Source organism: Nematolebias whitei, chromosome 11 (assembly GCF_014905685.2).
Source record: "Nematolebias whitei isolate Nwh7 chromosome 11, NemWhi1, whole genome shotgun sequence".
NCBI classification, from domain to species: domain Eukaryota; kingdom Metazoa; phylum Chordata; class Actinopteri; order Cyprinodontiformes; family Rivulidae; genus Nematolebias; species Nematolebias whitei.
The window spans coordinates 13,704,978-13,723,092 of record NC_056508.1 but is presented as its reverse complement, the minus strand read 5'-3'; the positions used below and the strand labels follow the sequence as shown (position 1 = coordinate 13,723,092).

At 41.0% G+C, this 18,115-nt stretch overlaps 1 protein-coding gene across 1 annotated transcript in view; it reads left to right on the top strand.

Moving 5' to 3' along the window:
• The window catches only part of plxna2 (plexin A2), a 238,166-nt gene that overhangs the window by 126,423 nt on the left and 93,628 nt on the right, over positions 1-18,115 (top strand). The window contains exons 6-11 of the mRNA XM_037684672.1: positions 1,535-1,688; positions 6,223-6,319; positions 10,854-10,968; positions 11,550-11,750; positions 12,731-12,827; positions 13,040-13,239. Of these exons, the coding sequence (XP_037540600.1) occupies positions 1,535-1,688; positions 6,223-6,319; positions 10,854-10,968; positions 11,550-11,750; positions 12,731-12,827; positions 13,040-13,239 (864 nt within the window). The remainder of the gene's footprint in view (positions 1-1,534; positions 1,689-6,222; positions 6,320-10,853; positions 10,969-11,549; positions 11,751-12,730; positions 12,828-13,039; positions 13,240-18,115) is intronic.

Below are 18,115 nucleotides of genomic sequence, written 5' to 3'. Positions count from 1 at the left end.
AAGTTCAGTTCATCACATGCAAGCTATTAATCTTGTCTTTCATGTCAGTGGTGGCAACAGAGCTATCCCACCTCACCATTCTCAGAGCTCATTCATGCAGTTTGCAAATTTCAGAGGGCCAGACAGCCGTCACCATGGCAACGCAGCCTCCTCATGTGGGTACCAGGACAGATAGAGAAACACGGGAGGGGGGGTCAAATTACCCTTGCTAAAAACTGCCACCAATTACACTGGTTGCTGCCAAGCTGCAAAATCACGCACCAGCACCATCATCTTCATCATCATCATCATCATTATCGGGGAAGACAGAACAAAAAATAAACTGCTTTACACTCAGACGTGTTATTTTACATTTCATCCATACAGTGTGTGTGTGGTGTGTGTGTGTGTGTGTGTGTGTGTGTGTGTGTGTAAGCTAGATTTTGACTGTTTATTTGTATACACGTGTCTGCCGATGATGAGAGCTAATTAATGTGAGAGGTTACTCTGGAACTTCTAAACTGAACAAAAGACATTGATTGCTGTGATTGCTGTAATCAAGGATCTCTCTGGCACCTTGGAGTGAAGCAACACAAACATGGGGAAAGTAAACCAGGGGAAGACAAGAGGTCCTCAGCAGAAAAAGAGAAATCATCCCTCCTCTCGACGGGTGTCAGAGAAAGGCGGCTAACGAGGGAGGCAGCGTAGTCCGCAGCCGAGACGGTGGCGTCTCATGAAAGACCTGCAGTTAAGCCTCTCAGCTGCCTCGCCTGTCTCTGCAGCCTCGTGGCGTTTAGCAGGAGGCAGATAAAACAAAGAAAAACTTCAAACGGCGTGGCTCGAAAATAACAGCTAATGGAACAAGGCTGTGAAATGCCATGGAGATAATTATCCAGACTGGAGAGCTGGATCACGCACACCCTGAGCAGAACACATTTGTTTTAGACAGAGTGGCTGAACAGTCCAGCTCCAGTGCCGCTGCTCCCCAGAGGATGAATCCAGCTTTTACATGTGCATAGTATATTGCATATGCTCTGGAAATATTGTTTTTATGTCTTGCACCTGCCCTTCCTTGTAATTTCAAAGGCAGTGTTTATAAAAATATGAAAATTTGCTCTATCTACCTGACTATTATTACTACAATTTTCTTGTTGCATTCTGCATATCTGGTCATGATTTTTCTATATGGCTCTGAAATTACAACTTCCAAGGGTAAGTGTAAGTATAGAGTATAAATTCAGTCCTATTTCTCTCATTGGTTGGCTTTAAAATCACAGAAACAATTCTTGGCAAAGCAGAGTGGCAGCTTTGCCAGCAGCAGTGTGTTATTTTCTTCCTTCTGTTTGGTGCTCAATGTTTTTTATTTATTTATTTCTGCTCAGACTTCCCCAAAGATTAAATGTTAATATTAGTTTTTGTTGCGCAAAGTAATTTTTACCTGTTCCTGTGATAAATAAAGGCATGTGCCAGTGCCAGAAAATAAGATTTTATTGAATAAATACTGACCCATGCCCAAAGTTTTGGTGTTAATATTATCTGAATGTCCCGTGTGCAGCTGCTGGTGAAGGTGACGGATGTCCCAGACCTTTCTGCAGGAATAACCTGCTCCTTTGGTAACTTGACGGAGGGTGAAGGTCAAGTAAACGGCAACCAAATCCTCTGCGTGTCTCCGGCTGCAAAGGATGTCCCCATCATCCCCACTGACCAAGGTAGATGCACTTTAATTGTCTTTTCTTTTTAGTAAACTGGAGTTACTTGCTTCTCTGTCTCAAACAAAAGGGAGCTGGTACTTGCTGGTGTCTATGGTATTTCCCATCTCATAGTTATAATTCCAATCTGAAAAAAATAGAGATCAACTGAGCATCTCTAACTCATTGTTGAACCAGTGACAGCCCACAGCAGCTGCAGGTGTGCAGATGCATCTAAACATCACATTTCCACCCTTATCTACCCAAATCCTTCCTCCATTTTTGCTATATCTGAAATAACCCATCAGTTGTCATAAAGTTGTGTTTATTATGATCATGACAATTACATTTCACCAGTGGCACAACTTTTGTACGACTCCACTTTCTCCCTGTTTTCCATTTGTTTTTCACTGACTTCACCATTGATCTGCTCTCTCACACACACCCACATCCTTGCTGATCCAATTCTCCCTTTTAAACCAGTATCTGTCGGTCGAACAGGCTCCCATGGATTCAGGGTGAGCAGTTTTGTTGTGAAGTGTGCTACAAACAGGACCGGGCTGCATTAGACCTGATGGAGGGTCAGACAGAGGTGTGCCGACCCATGGAGTTCCACGTCACTTTGGTTAGATGTGGCTGGTAGGGGACGCGCAGGCATCGAGGTTCAAGCAGCGTTCAAATAAACATGGATGATGGAGAAGTTGGGCTAATGGATGTGTCCGTACATATCACCAACACGTGTAATGTTTCTGCCTTTACTTTTGATAGATACTTGTTTTAAACAGAGTTCCCAATATTAAAAGGACAATTTATTCCAAAATCCCCCAAAATGAATAATGCTAATACTTTCAATTCTACTTATGTGAATCTTTCAAACTTACTGGTAACATGCTAAATAATTGAAACAGACATTTCCATTAGCTTTGGCATGTTATTTGTGGGCAGTACACTGTATCTGATTACCATCTGCCTTTTGACTCCTAATGTCTCCTTTTCTCAAGCTAAGATGTCTGCATGGAGACAAACTGAACACTGAATAATATATCATGCACAGTGTGTGGAAACCAGTGTGTATTTTAGATGGTTTGGTAATCCCGCCTTGAGTAAATGACAGCCCTGTTTGCTTCGAGCTCACAGAGAGGGTGGAGCATCAGGCGCTAATATAAATGTTCTCCCTCAGGTAAATGTCAGCCAATCCTCACGCTAAGCCTTTCCCCATCATCCACATCTACTCATTCATTCTATTCATCAGCTGTTTGCCCCTCCATCTATTCCCCTGAGGCCACTTCCCGCTGACCTCCCTGCCATCAACCTGCCTTCTTCTGGCTCTTTAGCAAGTCTTTCTTGACAATATTATTTGTGCATAGATGGCGCTCTGAGAAAAAATTTGATGAAAGGAAATGAGCAAAAACTGAAACAATAAGGTGTAAAAAATGTCAAAAAATAACAATAACAGCAGAAATTGTAATAAAAGTATACAGTGGAAGGAGAGTTCAGAATAACACTCAGTGAACACTGAATAGTGAAAAAACTGGCACCCTTTCCCACTAAGATGAATGTTCCTGAAAGAGGTTCTGTGCAGACAAAGAGAGTACCTTCATGTCTGTTCCCTGGAAGATCAGTGTGATGAAACTCTGTCCTGCTATTTCAACTAGTAAGAAGAAAACATCAATTTACAAAACGAAGAGCAGAACTGAAAGGGACAGTGGATTGATTGTCTGATTAAAAAAAACAATTCAGTTTATTAATATAACGCCAACACAACAGAAGTAGGATCAAGGCACTGAACAGAAACATTCATATACTGTACATAAAAAAGCTAATTAGTAAAGTTCTCAATCTAAGAAAGCAGCATATTGTGTTGAACCTTCACTTTGTCACAGTCTCCCATCCTGAGCAAGCACAAAGGAGACAGTGGAAAGGAAAAACTCCCTTTTAACAGGAAGAAACCTTCAGCAGAACCGGGCTCAGGACGAGCAGCCATCTGCTTCGGCCGGCTGGGTTTGAGAGGAACAGGAAGGAGGAACAAACAAACAGAATGACAGGTCCAGGTGAACTTTCTATAGGAGGAAAGACAAAAAACATGTTAAGATAGAAATAATTACAAATACAAACAGGTTGAGTAGAACAAGTAAATACAACAGCAGAGTGAGGAAATGTGGTCAGTCTGTCCTCCAGCAGTCTAAGACTATAGCAGCATAACTCATGAATGGCTCAGGAAACCCAAGCTAACCCTAACTATAGGATTTAGCAAAAAGGAACGTTTTAAGCCCAGTCTTAAAACTGGACAACGTGTCAGCCTCATGGACAGAAACTGGAAAATGGTTCCACAAGAGAGGAGCCTGATAACTGAAAGATCTTCCTCCCATTCTGCTTTGGAAACTCTAGAACCACAAGTAAACCTGCAGTCTGAGAGCAAAGTGCTCTGTTGGAGAAAATATGGAACAATAGAATCTGTAATATAAGATGGAGCTAGGTTGTTGAGAACTTTGTAGGTTAGAAGTAGGATTTTGAATTCAATTCTGGATTTGACAGGGAGCCAGTGGAGAGAAACTAAAACTGGAGAGATATGATCTCTCCTACTAACTCCAGTTAAATGGTAAATGGTAAATAGACTGTACTTATATAATGCCTTTCTATCTTATTGAGATACTCAAAGCGCTTTACAACAATCTGTGTCCTCATTTACCCATTCATACAGCACTCTACTAGATCTCTACAAAGCTAATTGAACAAATCATTCTAAAGAGACTAATCAGTGATTTATCACATTCATACACCGATAGGACATACATCAGAGGCTATGAGGGGTTCAGTGTCTTGCCCATGGACACTTCGGCATGTGACTGCTGGTGGATTCGAACCCCCAATTCTTGCATTGGCGGACGACTGCTCTAACCACTCAGCCGCAGCCGCTCCTCAAAGTTAAGACTCTGGCAGCAGCATTTTGGATCAACTAAAGACTTTTTGAATATTTTTTGGACGCCCAGATAGTAAACAGTTGCAATAGTCCAGTCTGGACGTGGTTAATTCATGGTCCAGTTTTATTTTTAGACAAGATGTTTTTAATTTTAGTTATATTAGGTGGAAAAAAACGGTTCTGGTAACATTTTTAATGTGGGGGACATGTCCTGATCAAAAATAACACCAAGATTTTTAACATTAGAACTAGAGGTCATATTAATGCCATCCAGAGGAAGAGAAAAACGTCAACATTTATTTCTAAAATCAAAAAAGTCCATGCTCAATAATCCAGGTATACATGACTGTCGACGAGGAAGAGGGCCGGCTCCAGAGGAGGGGGCGTGCCAAAGACACCATCTTAGCACCAACATAACTGGTTTGTTCCACTATGGAGTAAGCTGTTTGGGGAAAGAATCAGTTTTGTGTTGTGTGTTTCCTTGACTGATGATGCTTCTGGATGGAAGGTGAAACGTTTCGGGGAAAAAAAGAAACTGTCCAGATGACCTGACTGAAAATTGTTGGGTTATTTCTAAAATGTCCAGGTCCAAAAACCACAACCTCTGTCTTGTTTGAGTTTAAAGGCAGAAAATTGAGGGTCGTCCAGGTTTTTATGTCTTTAAGACATGACCACATGGCTGGATGACTTAAGTTTGCAAAAATGCATTTGACTGAACCACGAGACTTCAGGAACAGAGAAACAAAATATGAATGTTTACCCATAATGCACAGCTCCATGTTTAAAGACAACCAGACTGCATTTCAGCACAAACACATCATATCAACTTTCAGTCATTGTGGTGGAGGAGTGATGGTTTGGAAATGTTTTGCAGCCACAGGTTCTGGGCACCGTGCAGCCAGTTAGTCGGCCATGAACTCCACTGAAAACCAAAGAACTGCGAAGTGAAATGTGAGTCTGTCTGAACGAGAGCTGGAGCCTGGACTGAACTGGGTCATGACAAAACAGAACAATAATACCAAACTCATAAACAAACGTACAACAGAAAGAGCTGGGAAAAAGAATCAAGATATTGCAAAAGTCCAGTCAATATCCAGACCTTGATCTGACTGAAATATTGAGGCAGAACTTTGAGAGCTGTGCAGAAATGAATCTTTACAAATATAAACTGAAGCAGTGTTGTAAAAACAGCGTGTGAGAGAGTGATGAAGCCCCACAGAAAACAACCATTGAGAGTTATTGCTGCTAAAGGTTTGTCTGCAACCACCAAATCATGGGGTGGAGTTCATTTTTCATACACACTTTTCTTTTTGTGGGTTTATTGTTGTTTAATAAATAAAGGCATTGTGAAATCTGCTGTGTTTTTGTTCACATAAAGTTTAATATGAACTATTGTAGAACCTAAGAAAGTCCAGACTTTTATTTATATGCCCAAATACGTAAAATCTTAAAACTAAAAGTGTGACCTTTCTTTTATCCATGACTGTATTCACACTCAGAGAAATGTATTTTACTTCTCATTCTTCAGCAAAGCAGCTGACACTGATTGAAGTATTTCTGTTCAGGAAGTCGTTTAAAGGTATCGACTGTGATGTGACAACTTTATTGTTTGATGTCTCGTCTCCTCTCTTTTAGACTGGTCAGGTGTTGAGCTGAGGCTCAATTCTAAGGAAACTGGTCAGATGCTCATCAGCACAGAGATCAAGTTTTACAACTGCAGTGTCCACCAGCTGTGAGTACCTCCCTCTGTCTGAGTCCATCCAATGCCCTCCCAAAATCAGTGCCACCAAAAGCCACCAAATCAATTTTCCTCTTTCTTTGTTTCAATCAGTCCTCACGCTGCTGATCTAAATATACCTTCAGCACAAACTAAAGTCTGACCTCGTGCTGCTGCTTGTCCTGTAATTCCTGCATTGGCACACTAATGAAGCTTCTCAGGCGTGCTGGTCTACAGAACTCTCAGCGTAACAAGTCCATTTTCTCATCACGTCTGTTTGTGATTGATTGATGCTGAGTTGAATCCCTGGTTTAGAGATCTTTAGTTGTTTATTTGTTTGCACTGTGGCAGATTCTGTTTGTGTAAGACCTCACTGACTTGCAGATATGTGGGAATGGTAAGAAGAGGCAGTGCAGAGAAGCTAATCCAGCCGTGACACTAGCAGAGAATGATTGCACAGACCCCTCAACAATAAAACTAAAAACTGTAGCCACTGGGCAACGTTACTCTAAATCTTTCTCTTCTCTTGTTTCTTTTTCTGCTGTTCAGACAACTCCAAAAATTACCAGCTCTCGCACATCAGCTCAGTTAAACCGGGATGACAAGCATGCTCGTGCACACACTCGTGCACACTCAAACACATGGACAGATCTGTGCGCTGTGCTCTTCCTTGCATGCTGTGATGCCAACTCCTGCTCTGCTTCCATTGGTCTTACACAAATAGCCTGCACTCAGTCCGCCTGAAGGTGATCCAGTCCTCTCCTTCTGAGTTCGTCTGCCTGCCAGAGGTCCTTCCCATGCTTTTGCTCCAATAAAGATTTCACAGAAAAGCAAGTCTGTACAAACTCGACCTTATATCGAGCGTAAGAGAAAGAAAGAAACAGGCTAAAACACCTTCGCTGAACAACTGTTCATAAATACAAGAAGGAAAAGGCCATTACAATCTGATTAAAAGGAGCCCTGTGTTATTGCAATAAGCAGGAAGTACCATTTATTTACCGATAGCTTTATATGTTTATTCTGAGACAATATTAAAAAATACTCAACATTTTCTCAGTAACACTTGATTTAAATCACATAACATAGACATGACGTCTACGGATGATTTATTGTTGGAGAAAAATATCCTCTTTTCATCTTACTTACTCAGAGAAGCCACACTTGACGACAGGAGAAGATTTTTAACTGGTTTTACTTGCAAGGGCAGGTTTTCACCACAGGTTACACAGATGTACAGAAGTTTTACATCATGGAGCCCAGTCAGGAGAATCTGCCACAGACAGTGTGCAAAGTTTGTTTTTATAAACTTATCAGCTCACAGATGTCCTTGGCCCCACAGCTGCACATGCAGGATCAAACCAGCTCCTCGTCCAGCTCTCTGAGGGAGAAAAGGACTGTCTGCTAACTCAAACACATGGTTCATGGGCAATGAACATTCTCAGACATAGTAGTTAAAAATATTTATAAACCTTGACCAAAATTCCCTGAAACTTGTTGCAGGAATTAAAACATTTTGTTCTTCGTGTGGTCAAATGATCAGTACTCCTTGGCTTTATTTGATATGATGATGTAAAAGTAAGTCCCAAACTATTAAAAATCTAAACAGAAGAAAGTTTATGCGCATTGAATTTTTGGTCAGAAGCTGCGTTCAAGATTTCTTAAGAAAAGTTGTAGTTGGAACTCGTGTATCAATAGAGTTTTGTCTCAGTTACATTAAATCTTAAGAACCATTTATTTACCCCAGGTCTTCTGAAAGCAGAACTGTATCTGTTCTAAAACCCACAGTCATTTCACCTGACTGTCAACACAATGGATACCAACATAGCTGTTGGAAGTAGCAGTACAAGGAAAGAGAAAACTCACTCTGTACTTTTTTAATCTATTTACTTTGCACTGATGTGCATCCAGTTGGTAATGTAACACTTTGCAGCCAAGCATAAAACAAAAATATAACAGAGTAATGCCAAGTAATTTGCTTTTGACCATGATTGACACTGCAAGCATCAATACCACTACTTACCAGCCTCCAGCATATTTACTCTAGTTCTAGTTAGCTCACTATGTTAAATACTGTGATATACAGAAACACCTTGTCTCCCCATATATTTGTGTCTTTATTGCTGCTCTCAGCTGATGTCACTTTTACAAAAAATAAACACAAAAAGTACACAGCTGTATACTACTAGTCATCATAAAGACAGTTTCAGTATTAGATTGGGTCCTGTAGCTTTGACGTGTGTGTTAAATTGTAGCATTCCCCAAAGCCACATGTAATCCACATTGAGTTTTAACCACGATTGTGGCAAAGCAGAAGATAAAGACCATAACTGGTTCACTTTCTACAAGTTTACATGCCGCAGTGTTTGTTCAGTCATAACGCACCAGTGTAACAGATACAGCTGAATCAGGTTTCTTCATTATGCAGACACAGAAACCTGTTTTGCCTGAAGTTCTCCCCCCCCCCTTTTTAAAGCTTTGCTAATGTTCATCTGTTCTCTTGTCTTGTCTTCTTTAACACCCTCCCTTTGATCAGATGCAATAGTTCGGCTGCAGTGGGTGTTTTTTATTTTTTATTTTATTTTTTTTTAGCTTTTCTCAGCATTAGAATTGCATTGGAAAACTTTTATTTTCAGTCAGCATTGCTCATAGCAACATCAATAATGTCATCAGAATCCTAATGCCAGTTTAGGACAAGACTGGGGAAAATATACTCGTGTAGAAATTTCAAAATTTCATTGTGATCCCCCAAAAGGCAAATAAAAAATATTTTTGTCTGTCAGTTGTGTTAGATAAATATCTCATAACCCCCTTGGTTGAATTTTATCAAAACCTATAGAAACTAGCCTTTAGATATACATATACCACTAAATAACTTTTGGAGTCAACTCAATTCAAGATGGCTGCCATAGCTAAATGATCTTAAAAAACACAAGTAATTATAACAGTCAGTTTGACAGATACTGACCTAAAGTTTGACATTTGGAAGTAGCTAAGACTCCCCTCCAACACATTCTGAGCGCAGTCTGTGTTTAAAACTTTGCCACTATTAATTTGAGTCCACTATGTCTGCCTGTTAGTAAAATATCTTATGAAACACTAGACATATTTTAATTCAGGAGTTTACCCAATGAAGGACGAGTGCAACGATTACCTGATCTTAGACAGCACAAAACATTTATCCATCTGCTTCTTCCTTCTTGGGTCACGGGGGTCACTGGTGCCCATATCCAGCAGTCACTGTGTGAGAGACAGGTGGACAGGTCTCCAGTCCATCACAGGGACACACAGTCAAATGAGACAAACAACCATTCACTCTCTCACTCACACCTAGGGACAATTTAGAGTTACCAATCAGCCTAACATGCATGTTTTTGATCTGTGGGAGGAGACCGGAGTACCCGGAGAAAACCCACGCATGCACAGAGATAACATACAAATTCTACCCAGAATGGCCCCCGGACCGGGATTTGATCCAGCAACCTTCTCACTGAGAGGCAACAGCTCTACTAACCGATCCACTGTACAGCCAATAATGTTTAAAACAGACAATTTGAAGATCATGAGCTAACGTCTGGTGTGGTAGTAGCTGAGAGTGATCTTGAACACACACTCAGAGTTCTAACAGGTTATATGAGATTTTGTATTATCGTGTAAGATCCCGCTATTATTTTCAAGATTTGACCCAAATAATTAGATTTTTATCTCTCAACATCGCATGATTTTAGTTCAGACCTCTGGCTCTAAACCCAGTGGGTGGTTTGCAATGAATGCTTGGTTTTCAGTTTAAGAATGTCAGAGTCAGAGTCAGAGTCAGAGTTTCTTTATTGTCATTCGCACCTCATGTGGTACATGTGGTGGAGCGAAATTATGTACACAAGGTCCCAGTTACATCCAACAATAAAATGTCTAAGAAAAACAGTAATCAATGTGTTGAGTAATTCTTCTCAGAATTCTGTAGTTTTGTTTCGTGGTTAGCACCTTTGACTTTGTCTACAAATGTAGGATTTGCAGTAGAGCTTTACCCAGTGATATCTAAACTTTATTAAAGACTTTGACCACTGCTTTAGTCTTGTGACGTATTGTATCCCTTAGTGATCTTACAAAAAATACTCACCTGCCTATGTGCATATGATTTAAGATCTGGTAATGGCAACACTGCTCCATTAAAACATGGCTAATGGTAGAGCTGGATCAATCTGTGCTAGAGTTTGATTTATCCTCATTAGTGAAACTTTGCCACACCATCTCTCTCTGTTTTCTTTCTTTGATTATGGTCACAAGAGCTAACATTCAATCTCCTTTGCACACCTGATGTGCAAAACAAATGCATGGCAGCAGAAAATATATGCAAAGGGAACACGGTCCAGCAGCTATCGGGTACTGTGCCAGCCACAAGGGTGCAACAACAGCAGGGGCCTTCTTGTGATCTGAGCTTGTTTCCTTTGTGGCACTCCCCACCCCCCATTTTGGCAAAGTTGCTGCCCCTTCCTGACTTGTTCACTGCTCACACATTGTGTGTTCCTGTGTGTGTGTGTTTGTTTTCCTGCAGGTGTCTGTCATGTGTGAACAGTGCCTTCCGCTGCCACTGGTGCAAGTACCGCAACTTGTGTACCCATGACCCCTCCAGCTGCTCCTTCCAGGAGGGACGAGTCAACACCTCTGAGGTTTGCTGGGACACCCGGACACTCACAAACAATTCTAACCTGTCTTTTCCTCTTTTTCCTTTATCTGGCCCTCACATGCACTTGCTCTCTCAGTTTCCTTCTTGCTTCGTGTTGCAGCTCCATGTCAATCTCAGGACATGTCTTCAGAAAGACAGCCTTCAAATCTCTTCTGTTTTCCAAACATTGTATCTTTTTCAAGGCTCTTGTTCTTAGCAGTAGCAATTAGCAGTCTATTACCCCTGGAGTTATTGAGCTTAGGAAGTCTTAAGTCACACGATTACTCCGACCATACCAGTCAGTGGGGTTAGGCAGGTTGAAACATGCCTGTGAGTCTTCCTGTGTTATAAACCCACTCAGATGTTTGATTGTTGGTTTGTTTATTTGATCTGAAAATGACTAAAACTCCTGTTTAGCTGTGCTCACATTGCAACTTACTTAGTCCTTTCATTCTTTTATTAATCTTTCTAACTTAGCATTGAGGTGCTTCTCTCCTTGCTGGTGACCTTGGCACCAGTATGCATTTTCATTTTTCTGTTTTGTTGACCCTCCTGCTCTCCCTGACTCGTGCTTGCTCCCTCCAGGACTGTCCCCAGCTGGTGCCCTCGGAGGAGATTCTGATTCCAGCAGGGGAGGTGAAGCCAATAACTCTGAAGGCCAAGAACCTGCCACAGCCTCAGTCTGGCCAGCGAGGCTATGAATGTGTCCTGCACATCCAGGGCGTCAGCCATCGAGTTACTGCTCTTCGCTTCAACAGCTCTAGCGTTCAGTGCCAGAACAGCTCGGTAGGTTGGGTAACGGTTGCTCAAGCTCAGCCAAGCTGATTGTAATTGGCTGTGTTTAGTGTTTGATTTAGCGTGTAGGGATTTGCATTATTTGTTTCTGAGTACATTGTAAACCAACTATACAGAAACAAGTAATTACATTAGTCTTTTTTTGTCTTAAATACCTTGCCTCATGTCATATCACATATCATATATGTCCAGTCATATTGCTTAATTTATGTTATATCTCATGTATATGATATATGTCTTATATTTCAGAACACTTCATACTATATTATATAAAATTTGATATTGAATCTCACATCATATCTCATATACTGTATTTGATCCTGTTGTATAATTATGAGTTGTGTTGTACCACATTGTCAGAATGCTTTCAAGCACTTCCCCACCCCCAAATTAAAAAAATATATATTTTAAATGGCTCACTTAATAATTTGTAGATGTAAAAGATTGAATTAGTCTCTGTCTCTGTCCAGCCTCCAGACATTTTTTTGTTAAGAATCGTGTAAAGCTAACACAAAATGCATATTTTCTATGTGTTTGTGTCTCTGCGTTTAATTATCATTTAATCAGTAGATGTATTATGCAACCTAGATAATTACAATGGAGGGGACTGTAACAGAACCTGCCCTCCAGTCAAGCATTTACTATATGCTGCTGTGTACTCCCTGAGAAACATACACACACACACTGATTAAAAGAATTAGGGGGCAATGGAGGCAGTTTGGGCTTGTTGTGTAAAGACCAGAAAGGAAAGTCATTTCTTGTGTTTTTTCTCGGTGTCAGCTCAAACACTGAGATGATGTAAGAGCATCGTAACAGAGGAAGGACATGTTGCTGCAGCTACTTCACAAAGCCTCATGGGGATTAAAATCCCCAAAGCTTCCACCAAAATTCTCCTGTTTTGTTTCTTTTCCACATTCATCCTCATATATGTCGTCTCTTTCTCTCCCTGCCTCGCTGCCCTTGGCCTTCAGTATCTGTATGAGGGAATGAGGATCAGTGAGCTGCCTGTGGATTTCTCAGTGGTGTGGAACGGCAACTTCATTATTGATAACCCGGAGAATATACAAGGTAACATAAGATGTTTCCTAGCAAACAGAAAGAAGGTGAGCCACTGTAGCTCACTCAATCACTTTTATGATCTTTCTTTTTGTTTCTTTTTTCAACACAGTGTGGGCAGATATGTGTAATTATTTACAATGTGCTTTGTGGTGTCTTGAAAAATCTTCTAAAATCATTATTATCAGGTGTTCTGTCACTGATGCTGGTTTTGTATCCCACAGTGCACCTGTACAAGTGTGCAGCGCAGCGCGATAGCTGTGGCATGTGTCTGAAGGCAGACAGGAAGTTTCAGTGTGGCTGGTGCAGCGGGGAGGGAAGGTGCACGCTGCGGCACCACTGCCCTCCCATCAGCCCTTACACCACCCGCTGGCTGAACCTGTCCAGCAAAAACGTGAAGTGTACCAACCCACGCATCACTGAGGTTTGTACTCATCATGAACTATCCAGCTGCAGTCAGTATGTGCTGATGAATGCACGAAAACTTTGGTCCTTGTCTCAATGTTTCAGAGAAGATCACGAGGCTGCAAGCTAACTGTGTGGGACTAAATCAGCTTGGGACATTTTCACTGATCACACTATATTATACTGGAGTTAAATATAAGCTTTCTGTTCTCTAAAGCACATTATGGCCGTGAAAGGGCAACGACAATTGATTCTGGTGTCTTTTTTAATGAAACGGTACCAAAGTTGAACTCATAAAAGTAAATTGTAATTCTGGAGAGACACGTTGGACTATTGACCTCTAAAATGTCTGATTTACATTCTGGGCTATGAAGAGAAGCAGCTAGTTAATATTTCTCTTGCTTTGTCCTGACCCAGGAAGAATAAGAATAAAGCTGCGCAGAGCTCACCACACCTACCTCTAAGATCTTTAAATGTTTAGTCAAAATTGTATCTTTTTTCTGTCCAATTAGAAGAAAAATATGCATAGAATTGCTTTTGTAGCTGAATGTGTCATGCTCACAGTTGACTTCACCTTCAGGGTTCCTGCTGGGGCAAAGACACTGGTGTGACTGCACACGCACACACACACACACACACACACACACACACACACACACACACACACACAGAGAGATATTCAGTTTTAAAAGGCTGTTGTGTTGACGTTTGCCTCCACTTTGTGCAGTCTGCACAGGTGTCTGCTCGTAGTTTTAGTGTCTTTTGTCTTTACACCAGGTTATATCAGAACTTGGAAAGTAACTTCGGCATCAGCAAATGTAAAAACTTTATTTATTCAGATTGCATCCTGTCAACAAATGTACAGTAGTTTTTCCAGTATCTTCATTTTAAGCACATGTATGAGTGATCCGTCCACTGGTCTCTGTGCAACCCCACCCAGTGGATAGATATCCTCCACCTGGGCAACACCTGGGTCATGACCTGGAAGTGCTTAACTGTTTTCCCTAATTGAGCCTTTGCTTGTTTAGGCCACACTCTTATCCACCCTGGTGTGTTTTCTGTCACAGAGGAGTCAGGCCAGTGGGGAAACATTTTAATTAGGCTTGGTAACACACCAGTGCTTTGTGGTTAACCCACCAGACCTCGCGGTCTCCACATTGATTCATCTGGTTTCTCCTTCCTCCACCACATACTCAGATCTAACTCTGCCCAATTAAAAACTTAGGTTAACAACACGATTAATTGATTTGCTATAGCATGCCTAGAAAACCCAGAGAAACTGAAGCAAGCTCTAAAAGTTTTGATTTAAAGTTCATTTACTTGTTTTTTCTCTTACATTTCTGGTTTTCAGTTTTGTACACTCGGTCATTTTTCTCCTTCAGATAACTTTGTAAAGCACTTTCCCTGTCTCAACTCAGCAAATTTAGTTCATCTCACTTTTAGTTTATCAGCTAGTTGCACAGATTTATAAGCATGCAGTGGGGCATTCCTCATTCAGCTTTCTGTATTCAGTGGTGGTATGATCATAGCAGGTACAATTATTATTTTACAACGTTAGCCACACACTTGTGAGATGAAAGGAAAAGCAACATTAAAAAAAAAAAAGCTCTGGATGACAAGTCTTGAATTATTGGACCCATTTGTAGTCCAGAGGGCTATTGATTCAGTTTCCAGCCTAGGTGACAAGGTATCACCTTAAGATATTTCCAATAACCATTTCTTCATGAACAAATCTCAAATATTTATAAAGAATTTCAGGCTTAAGTAACACATTGTGACAGGAGCTTAATGACCTGTGCTTACTGAGGGTCAGCGAAGATTTATAAAACTACTATTTATCTGGGGCAAAAATACTTCCACTTATTTACACAAATCTATCTTTGATAGATATTTTATATGTGGGGAGTGGTGGTGCAGAGGTTAGAGAAGATGAGCCTGTCATCGTTAAGTCGCAGGTTCAACTCCCGGACTAACACCATCAAAATGTGGGTGGAAAAGATGAAACACCCACACCTACCTCCACCCTCATTTGCCCCACTCTGGGCATTGAAGCAAGGCCCTTAACCCCCACCATCTGCTTCCAAAAAACAGGTCTCTCCTGAAAATGAGTTCTCGTGACTCAATGAGACTACCTGTATAAATAAAGGTAAATTTAAAAAAATAAATCTGTGTAGAAATCAATGGCAAAGCCTTGCATTCATGTTAGTATTTCACTATGAAAATATAGAAATTCACTTTCAAAGTTAGTTTGGCAAAAATTGATGAAATGTACAGAACTAGTTTTGGGTCAGAGTAGTGGTGTCAGTCGCTCCTTTAAGTTTGGTTCATGGTTATGAAAAGACAGAATTCATGCAGACATGAAAAGGTTTGAAAACGCCTTTTTTGAGATATCTGAAGTCAGAGTTTATTTGTGGCCACAATATGCAAAATTAACCATGCACGTGTGTAAACCTAAAGTTCAGACGCATGCATTTTCTTCTATTCATGGGGTGTAAAGAGAAACTCCCTCTTTTTCTCCAAAGTGTTTCTCATTGATTAGTTTCTTTAAGAAGCAGACACCCCCTGGTGGGCTGAATTTATTAATAAATTTGGTTTTGATTGTGTGTTGCAAAGCCCCCATCATGAGCTGATTTGTATACATACTTGCACATTAGTAGATGTGCCTACCATGAGATAGGCCTTTTGAATAATTAATGTTTCTATTAAGTGCCACGGCACCTCCCACCCTGGGCCATTAATATTGAAGAGATGTAAGCCGAGGCTAACAGCAGAGGGAACAACATCAAATGAAGCTGGGAGTTGGATGGGCATATGAAAGGCATCTCCTCAATGGGCTTTGGCCGTGGTTTCTAGACGAGTTTACGATAAAGTGAAGAGGTTCCCGTGCCTCTGAAGTGACAGGGAATATAAACATTGGTCTGTAGCCCTAGGAAAAGAAAAATAGGTCAAAGTATACATTTTTTTCTCTTACTTTCATTCATGTGTATGCAAAATTATAGTTGGTATTTTGCACACCACAGAGATAATGAGCCTGTCAACCTCAAATCACAACCTCAAGCTAATCAGAGTGCGTCTTCACTGCATGGGTCCTTACCTTCATTACCTCCTCCATCTGTGGAGACACTATATACACCTCTTATCTCACTACGTTTTCCTGGTGTTTTCTCCCCTTTACACACTAACAGTCTCACCCCCATATCTCTTGGCTCACAACAAGACATTTAAGACCCCGTAAAGAATTTAGGATGCAGTTTGTATGAGGACAAGTGACCAGTGGGGTTTTATCAAGCCCATTAAATGCTGCTCACAATTAAATGTGGCATTCTCAAATTAGTCAGAGCCTAGTGCAAAGACAATGAGATTAGCTGGAAGCTTCTAAATTCTGTCAAAGTTTATTTTATTTCCAAAGCTCAATAAACTGTGGCTAGAGTGGGGGGTGGATCAGCTCATGGGTAATATAGGAGAAACTCATAGTGTGGTATTAAACAGGCTTGTCTTTACAAGACTAAACCAAAACTAAAATGCTGATAATTTATATTTTAATGATCGATTAGATGATAATGTATTACTGAATTGTCTTTGGGAATTCGATTGGGTTCGCTTGGAATTTCACTGACATGCCAGGCTAGCACAGCCTGAGGGCAGCTTGGTTGGTGCATTACTCTCTGCTATATATATTGAGTTTAGCCACAGCTGCATCAGCACTTCTTCCCCACAATTACTCCAGCAGAATGTGTCAAGACCACACTGATGGACAACCCCAGGCTATTCAAGTCGGATGACTATTTCTTCCCGTTTCCGTCATGAATTTGTAGCTTCCCAAAAGGCAGCCTCTTTTTTTTAAACTTTCTTTCTTGTGATTAGAAAGTCTTCCTTTTTAATTTAGGCTGTCCTTTGTTAAAGTCTTTCTGCTTCTATTAAAAAAAAAAAACTCTGGAATGTCTAAGAAAATAAGTGGCAAATAATCTGATCCTCTTAACGGAAGAGAAATAGATTATAGCTGGAGAAGGTGCAAGCTGAGGAGAACAGTGTGTAAGGCGGCGGGTTGTTTGCAGGGAATTACCCTCTATTGACAGTGTGACAATGGCATGCAGGCAGCAGCCCTGCTGGTAAAAGGATTACACAGGGAGCATGGAATGGGAGCACTGGGTAGGAACAGGGGGAAATAAGGGCAGCAGAGTGCACATGCATGTCCAACGGGGCTTCCTCTTCCCTCCAAATGTTTGTATGGTGAGACAAACTAGCACTTTGGTGCTTAGAGGAGGACAATGTGTCACTTAGCCTGAGGTAGATGAGATGATGAAAAATTCAGAGAAGAGGATGTTGTAGATTTTCTACATTGCTTAACTCCACTGCATCCCCTCCAGTGTGTAAAGATTGTTGGAATCCAGTTTGAAAGCAATCAAACCACAGTCTGATGTTCAGAAAGGCTCCATTATGGATTCAGCTCTTTTGTGTAAATAAGAGACACTGAGACAAAGAGCAGTGCTTCTCTCACGTGTCCCAGCCTAGAGACATTGGTGGCATGTGCTTTTGAAGTGGTTGATTTTCTGTGATCCTGATGAATCAAGGCTCTGTCTGCCATTGGGGAGCTCAGTCAAATGGGTTTCATGCATGGATTATACTGTCTTCCTGTATTTTTTCCACCATGGGAAGGGCTTCATTTCAGCCTCAAGGGCAGGAAGAGGAGTTCTTTCAAGCTTTTAGCATGTCCATCTGTGGTACAGCGCTGCTGGCCTGTCACCAGACCTACCTCACCTGTCATCCATCCTGGCTTTGGGGACAGAACAGAACAGAGTTCACTTTCCTTCTCTCTGCTTGTCCCATTTCCTCATTTATTTTCATCCAGTCACTATCATTTATTTTCATCCAGTCACTATCTCGTCTGTGTTCTC